The sequence below is a fragment of the Otolemur garnettii genome, unplaced genomic scaffold (assembly GCF_000181295.1).
Source record: "Otolemur garnettii isolate 467f Iridium unplaced genomic scaffold, OtoGar3 scaffold00104, whole genome shotgun sequence".
In the NCBI taxonomy this organism is placed as follows: domain Eukaryota; kingdom Metazoa; phylum Chordata; class Mammalia; order Primates; family Galagidae; genus Otolemur; species Otolemur garnettii.
Window position 1 is genome coordinate 1139673 of NW_003852499.1, and position 8850 is coordinate 1148522.

At 37.4% G+C, this 8850-nt stretch overlaps 1 protein-coding gene across 1 annotated transcript; it reads right to left on the reverse strand.

Moving 5' to 3' along the window:
* Positions 1-1481: 1481 nt before the first annotated feature.
* On the reverse strand, positions 1482-6974 carry CLEC4E (C-type lectin domain family 4 member E). The gene is given in 7 exon segments (XM_003796464.3): positions 1482-1611; positions 1614-1750; positions 3303-3418; positions 4044-4195; positions 5184-5273; positions 5911-6003; positions 6817-6974. Coding segments are annotated over 7 exon segments (684 nt in total). The 5' UTR covers positions 6854-6974; the 3' UTR covers positions 1482-1552.
* Between the last annotated feature and the right edge of the window lie 1876 nt (positions 6975-8850).

An 8850-nucleotide genomic window follows, 5' to 3' on the forward strand; every position in this document is an offset into this window, starting at 1 on the left:
ATGGCTAGCAAACACATTAAAAAATGCTCATCATCCCTACTTATTAGAGAAATGCAACTTAAAACCACCCTGAGATATCATGTAACCCCAGCGAGAATGGCCTATACCACAAAAATCTCAAAACTGCAGATGCTGGCGTGGATGTGGACAGAAAGGAACACTTTTACATTGATGGTGGGACTGCAAACTAATACAACCTTTTTGAAAGGAAGTATGGAGAACCCTCAAAGAACTCAACCTAGGCCTCCCATTTGATCCTGCGATCCGTTACTGGGCAACTATCCAGAAGGAAAAAAACTCTTTTATTATAAAGATACTTGTACTAGGCTGTTTATTGCAGCCCAATTTACAACCGCAGCCCAATTTACAATTGCTAAAATGTGGAAATAGCCTAAATGTCCTTCAACCCAGGAAGGGATTGATAAGCTGTGGTATATGTATACCATGGAATATTATTCAGCCATTAAAAAAAAATGAAGATTTTGCAACATTTGTACTAATGTGGATGGAAGTGGAACACATTATTCTTAGTGAAACATCACAGGAATGGAGAAGTATGAATACTATGTATTCAACTTTGATATGATGACAATTAATGACAATGACATGGTGGGGCATGGGGGAAATGAACTTTTGTAAAGAAAGTTAACATAGTCACTTGCTCAGTTGAATTTCCTTGCTCAGTGATTACACATTTTTGAGGGTCTTCTTATGGCATTGTATGCAAGAAACATGGTTGTAAAAGCTGCCATTATATTTACATAGCCTTAGCAGGACTGATACAGTATTATGCAATAAATGCATTGGCTTGAGATAAGAGAGTGTGAAGCTGAATCTTCTCTAAAATAGTTTGACTATTGTACTCTGATCCTAACTAAGCAATAAACACAAATTCAGGTGAGATCCAGTCAGTTAGTCAATGAGAATAGACAGCAAAGGAAAGCCAGGGTTGAATGGACTCCATTGCAGTCTGTTTGGAATTGAAGGTTAGCATGGTCTTCCCTAAGAAGGTGCAGTGAAGGCCCGTACAGGCCAGAAAGTCCACACCTGTCTCTGAGCATGAGTGAGTTCCCTGAGATGGAGGAGCTTCTTACTCATTGTAGAGTATAGAGGGGATATGTCTGTGTGAAGGAGATAAAAACAGTGTGAAATCAAGAAAAGAAGGCAGACTTTTCAGAAGCTAGGAAGAAAAGAACTTGACCCAGAGTCAGAATTCAGGTGACTGTTCAAAGGCACTTTCCAAAATCTTCCTCTTGCTGGACTCTGCACTTGGTTTATGTCCTGTACTTTCATATAAATGCTCAAAAATGGCCACATGGACCTAAAGAAACGTTCCTTTCTTCTCATGGCATTTGCTAGTAATTCTGGGAAGAGGACCTGAGACTAATGTGGAGAAAAAATGCACTTCAGTCAGTTATCGTGAATTGTAACATTCAAAACTATTTATTTTTATCAGAGTAACAAATACATAAAATGTCCTTTGAAGTGCATTGTATGCTTTTCTCCTAATGGGGTTGTGAGTATGGGCCACACACTCTTTATTCCTTCTCCTTTATGCGTTTAAGTTTTGTCTTCTTTTCTGAAGATATTTTTCTTTGTTCAAAGTATTTCTGCTGGCATTTCACAAATCCGAAACATATTGAGGAAACAAGGTACATCATTCCAATTTTTCCTTGGATTGGAAGAATCTCTAATGGTGGCACAGTCTTCTACTGTAGCTAAGTTGTTAGGCTCTCCTACATCCCAGAAGCTGAGAAAGAGTGACATGGGAGATTTTAAATTCCACCAAAAAGGGGCAAAGTGACCCCATCTACTAGACTAGGCAAATTATATTTGTGTTATTTAACATCACAATAATTTTGGGAGGTAAGTATTAAACTCTCCATTTTATTGATGAAGAAAAGGAATCTTGGAAAAACTTAATCATCCGTCTAAATCATAGAGTTTGTGAGTATTGAAGTCAAACTGGATCTTTCTGATTTTATATTTGGTCATGATCCTTCATGATTTTAGACCTAGAATGAGAAGTTATGGGAAGGATTGATACCCTGATGGTTTTGTTTCCTTAGCACACACATCTCATATCAGAGTTGTTCTCTTTATTCTGCACAGAAATATTAACTTAAGGGCATCCTTCAGTGATGTTACAGTGCTATAGTGAAGCAAAATTTCTCAAGTACCTAAGTATTTAGACTATACTCTTAAAACTGTAGCTTATTAGCTGTGTAAGTCATTTAATCCTTCTGACTCAATAATACTGATGTATCTGAGGAAGGAGTAATTTAGTTAAAATAATGAATGAGAAAAGACTTTGAAAACTCCAAAATGCTGAGCTCTAACAATGTTAAGGCCATTCCTGTAGAGAAAAAAGACATCATGGGATTTCCACTTTCACTCTGTAAGAATCTACTATCTTTCAAATCAGTTTTTTTTTCATATTTACTAGAGCTTGGAGCTTAAGACTCTTAATTCTATTCTTTGCTTCATCTTCACTTTCAATGAATGATTCTTAAATTCTAATCCTCTTCTCATTTTCATCTATTATTTCCCCCTATTCTTGAAACAGCCTGAGGAAATAGTAGCAGTGGGTGCTTGCACTTCTCCTTTCACTGTTCTATACCAGTTGTTCTTATTCCTACATCTAATGCCACCAAGGATAGACTTGACTATGAAGTTGGACAATTCAGTTCAAACTCATCCTAGAAAGAGTGCTACATACCTCATTGCTGAATATACTACAGTCACCTTCAAGTTACTCCTCTTGGGAAGCTATGCACTGATGTCAGTGCCTAGTCCACCCTTCGAAGCAGTATTGGAACTCAATTTCTGGAATGGCCAGCAGAGCCATCATTATCCAAGATACGAAAAAGTGCTACATATCTCATTGCTGAACATTACCACAGTCACCTTCGAAGTGCTCCCTTGGTTATTTGGTGACTGTAGTGATATTCAGCAATGAGATATGTAGCACTTTTTCTAGAAAGAATTTGAGAACTTAATTGTCAGGCCATATATGTGTATGATGACAGCTTTGATGGCCATTCCAGAAAGAGTTCCTAAATTGCTTTGAAGGGTGGACTAAGCACTGGCATCACCACATAGCTTCCTAGTGGAGTGCCTGGAGGGTGACTGTAGTGATGTTCAGTAATGGGGCATCCAATACTTTTCTAGGATGAGTTGGCAAACATAAATGACTTTGTATATTTCATATCACAGAAGGGGGTTCTGAGACCTACTCTTCAACTGTGATCTAGTTTAGGATTTGGGATAGTGTTAGAATTCTCTGACAAGAGTATAATTACCTCAGAGACTCTATTAAAGGTGTGCCATCCACCCATCGCCACTGACGCTCCACCAGCTGGTCTGTCAGTCCAATATGAAACTCTCTCTTTCTAGGTTTCATGTGGAAAAGGAATTCCTATGAAAGACACACAGTCAAAAAATAAGAGATCAATTATTTCAGTTCTGATCAAATGTTGAAGGTAATTATTAGAGAAGCAAAATAGGATCTGTACTGAAGACAATAGATAAATGGGCCTGAAATTTTAAGATCATAGATGATTATCTACTGATTTTCTTCATTGTGGTAAAATATGCATAACATCAAATTAAGCTGGCAAAAAATAACCTTTGACAGAAGAGAGTCTCAATAATTACTTCAAAGTTTATCTACTCTTATCAATAACTACATCTACTCTATATATCCAGCACAACACATTATTAATCACAACTTAAAGATAACAGACTTGTTATTCACTTGCCTCCTTTCATATATTCATAAATGTAATGTTCATAGGCATGCTTATAAATGTAATGATCATTCTGAACCTAATGCCCAACCTTTCTTTTTCCCCTAAATAAAGGAACTTCATGTATTTTTTTTTAGGTTCTTCTAGTAATGAAAATAAATTAAAATAGTAACTTACAAAAATAACATGTATTTCAGCACATCTGTTTAACAAACAGTCATGGAGGGCCAAACACTGCTATGGAAAAGGGAGGTGCTCCCTGTGAGAATCTGCAGGAGCCTGTTGTCCACCTACCTGCTCCTCCAAAGAGTTGATGATCACCAGATGGGCACTCATGGCCGAGCAGTTCTTTACACTTAATGCCCAGGTCAGAGTGTTGGTAGAAAAGAAGTAGCAGCTAGACTGAAAGTGTTTCCAGTTCACTGGACAGCAACTCTTGACTGAACCTGGGAGGAGAGCACTTTCAGTGAGTGTCACAAGTGACCTGAGTAAGAAAACATAAGAAACACAAAGCTTCATATGTCCTCATTTATAGGCAGGAGCACTGGAATCCCTTATTCATAGTCCACATCTTGCTATCTATGACTTTAGATAATTCCAGTATTAATATATATAAAAGCAATTTTCTTGTCTTTTGAATGTAATCCTTATTTTTAAGATGCCAGTGCCAAGAAATGCAACAATATATGCCACGTGTTTCAGTTATGCTGTTGAGATGGAGCCCTGTTCTCTGTTCTTAGACTGCCAGGGTCAGAGAAGGTTTTGCATTTTATTTGATGACCCCTAAGCAGCCATCTCTTATGCTGCCTGAACCATGTACCCTTAATCAGATCTCCAAACTGTAGTGTATGGATAGATTTCTTAAAATTACAGAATCTCAGCCTTCTAAATCTATTAAGTAGTGTAACATGTCTCAATTTAATGATAAGAAAATTATACTAATAGCTCAGAGAAGGAAATCACTCAGTTTCCCAGCATCATGTAGCATTTTTTTAAAGACTTGGGACTGGATGATATGTAAGAGCGTAGGGCCTAGTTGTTATTCCTATGGTATTTACAAATTCCCTATTCTATACATTTTTGGTTTTATTCACCTCATTTGGGAAGCAGCTGAATAAAAAAAAAAGTACACTCCTGGGAATAACACCTTCAACTTCTGGATTTACTGTTAAGACACTTGCCAAAAATTCATTCTAGAAGTTTACTCTCATGTCCTCAAGATTTCCTGACCCAATACTAAAGTGCATTTCCAAAGTTCTATTCTTGTACTCCTACCAACTCCGCATCATTCTCTTACAGTGCATATAGGATTTTAAATTTGCTTTTGAAAAATGGAACCTAATTGGACTGTATTGTACCTATTCCAGCATTAATCTAGTAGCCAGAAAACATTAATATATTAATCTTAGTGTTCAGTGTTGAAGACTGTCATACCTGATCCGTCATTGTCGCAGGAGAGCTCTGTAAGATTCTCTGGCAGCTGAAACTTTTTCTTATCACAGATTTGGAAGATGTTATATGTCACTGTAAGGAAACACTTAATGTTTGTTACTATTTTTTGATAAACCCCCAATTTCAATACAATTAGTTTTGTATTCATAGCAATGTGCCAATAATTACCATGATATTTTCTTTCTGTCTACTTCTTCTACCTGCAGGAGCACTGGGATTGGCTTACTCAACGAAAGAAGAGGGAATTCTCATTCCATGGTTTCCCCAATTTGTAAAGAAAAATACACTTTATATGAGGCCCAAACGCCCAGAGAAAATAAATATGTCAGCACACCTTCTTATGCCAAGCCTAAGCTTCTCCATCCTTTCTTCCAAAAAGTAATTTGTCACGTCTCTGGTCCTGACCCATGGGCTTTAGCTCTAATATAGGGTCTCCCAGGGAAGGCAACACTGATAATAGAGATACAAAGGGTAGGAGGGCACTCAAGGCCCGCAAGGAGATTAAAAATTTATATCATGAAAAATGCATCAGAAATTACTGAAATTTGGTAACAGGTTTCTGGCTTGAGGAGTAACCTGGAAGTTAATATGTTAAAAATTGAGTTGGAAAGACCCTTTGAAGGAGAAGACAATCTATAGACTGCAAGAAAGTGTTTACTTCTAGTGTTTATCAGAGAGAATTAGATTGAATTTGACCTTCAAAACTCACCAACACATCTGGTGATGAAACAGGCACTGAGAAAAAGGATGGAGATGCCAGCAATGGTCCATAAGAACACCGGGGAAGAGAAACATCCTCTGTCTGTGGAAGACACAAACATGGTCAGTCTTCCCTAAGCTAGTGGCAAAAGAGAGAACAGATGCTTATTCACCTTCGCTTAGTTCCTTCCACTTGGTTCGCCTGTATTGAATAATTCCCAAACTTAAGCATATGACAGAATTACTTGCAGGGCTTGTTGAAACACAAATCGCTGAGCCTCATCACCCGAGTTAGAAATTCAGCAAAGCTTGCATGGAACCAAGTTCCCAGGGGCTTCTGATGCTGCTGGTCTTGACCACACATTTAGAAATACTGAAGTAATACATTAAGACTCATGAACGTGGATACACAATTTTTCCTTTTTAAGTCTCTCAATTAAAAAAAACAAAAACTTTTGTTTTTTCTAAGGCTTTACTCCCTTCTTTTTCTTTCTCTCTTCCTTTTCTTCTCCACCATCCCTCTGCTTTTCCTGTTTTCTACTGCTCTCTTCTTTTCAGTGTCTCATTTTCAAGCTCTTTGTAAATTAGATAACAATTATCTGGCAGTTCCTCTTTTATCTCCAATATACATTTTATAGACAAGAAAAGTGATTTCTGTAGAAGGGAAATGACAGTGTACGTGTTACAGAAAGGGTAGAAACAGCAATCTGACAGCTCTCCCCTCCAACTCAAGTCCAGCAAGCTTTTCAGTATGACATATAGTTTTCTAGTACCACTTTTTCTCTCTTCCTTTTTCCCTGCCCCCATTTTTACTACACTAATTACTTTTCTTTATTATCTCACCAGATTTATCACCTGTTCCAAAAATGTGAGAACAGGTGATAAACATGGGGAGAAAGTAGAGTTGTAGGTTTACCTGGGCATGATGGTGCAGGTGATTTGGGTGAATTCATTCTTTCTCTCTTGTTGTCTCTCTCCCTCTCTCCCCTCTTCTTGATTTCTCTCTATTTTCTCAGTTTCTGAGGAGTGCTTTGTTGATAATATCCAGGGAAAATGAATCTGAAAGATGAACACTCTCTGTTTTTTAGGAAGTCCATTTCTAATAGACACAGAGTAGCAACTCGTTTTGTGGTTGTGCATTTGGGCCAGGATTTCCTTTCTTGCATCAGAAAGACAAGGGAGTTTACAGGACATTTCCGTACTCACTCCAGAAACAACAAAAGAAGGAAATTACAAAATGGTAACTATCAACACAAGCAGGCTGACCATGGGGAAGTCTGAGAGACTTAAACAAAATGTTGCTTTGTTTTGTTGGATAAAGCGTCTCTGCTTTCTTCAAGGCCTAATTTACCCCCCTAATTTTTCCTTGACAACGTGGAGCCCTGTGCACCCCCAGTTTCACTTTTGATCTGTACCATCCACACATTTGATAACTGAATAGGAGACTAAACAGTGCTTAGCACAGAGCTGGGCAGATAGTCTATGCACTTATGACATAGCAATATGATTTTTTTTTCAACTTTTATGTGTTTTTCTTTCTCTTTAATTTTATTTGGAACTCTTGAACATTCAAGTATTATGAGAGTCTGTCTCTCTTATCAAAGTACTATTAGGCTGCTGTGCTGGTTCGTCTTAGCAGAACAGCCTCAGGTGATGTGACCACGTGGAAACTCAGCTTAATTTCTCACAATATAACATAGCTACTGAAGCCTCAGAGACTTGCAGGTAGTTTAGTTCTCTTGTTCTGAATTATTTGGGGATCTTAGTTCTGTATTATAGCCTACACTAGGAGAAATGGATTTGAATGTCAGAAGGAGCAATTTCAATCAGACATTAGAATTTTTATTTTTTTTCCTCAGATATTAGAATTTAACACTTCTGTGGAAAGTTAGATAGGTGTCATCACCTTCCTTAAAGATATTTAAGAATAAGGTCACATTGGTCTCAGCTGATAAAAGTCCATGACTGTCAGAAGGCTTAAGTATAATATACATGACTTGGTAATCCCCACGCCCAGTGACTCACAGATTTTTCCATGTGTTAGAAAATATCCTTATTCTCAAAGGGACTTTTTATTATTTTGATACATTGGTTAACTTTCTCTGCATTCTTCATTTTACAGTAAAACAGATCTATTAAAAATGTTTTAAAATCATGTATGTGTATATTATGTAATATAAACAGATTTAATATGTATGTGATTAGCAAATGGCTTCTGACCAGTAAAAAAAGAGAAATTGTCTGGGGGATAAGTTATATAAAAAAATCAGTATTTTAGCAGTTAAAATATGTATATGTTTAATCCTTTGCTTTATCACTTTTTCTCCTTTGGGTCTTTTTTAATGAAATGTCTATTCAAATTCTTTTCTTATTTTTAATAGGATTATTTTTTTATTTGCTGTTGAGTTGTTTGAGTTACTTGTGTGTTTTAGATATCAGTCTCTTGGATGAGTAATTTGCAAATATTTTATCTCATTCTACAGGTTACCTCTTCATTGTGTTGATTATTTCCTTGCTTTTTATTTTGATGTAGTCCCATTTGGTTTTTTTTTGTTTGTTTGTTTTTTGAGATAGAACCTCAAGTTGTCACTCTGGGTAGAGTGATGTGCCATCACAGCTCACAGCAACCTCCAACTCCTGGGCTCAAACGAGTCTCTTGCCTCAGCCTCCAAGTAGCGGGACCACAGGCGCCCACCACAATGCCCAGCTGTTTTTTGGTTGCAGCTGCCATTGTTGTTTGGCAGGCCCAGGCTGGATTTGAACCTGCCACCTTAGGTGTATGTGGCTGGCACCTTAGCCACTTGAGCCACAGGCGCTGAGCCATCCCATTTGCTTTTGTTCCTGTTTTTGTCTCCTGTGCTTTTGAAGTTTTACCCATAAAATCTTACCTAGACCAATATCCTAAAGGATTTTCTTCATATCTTATTCTAGTAGTTTTATAGTAGTTTCT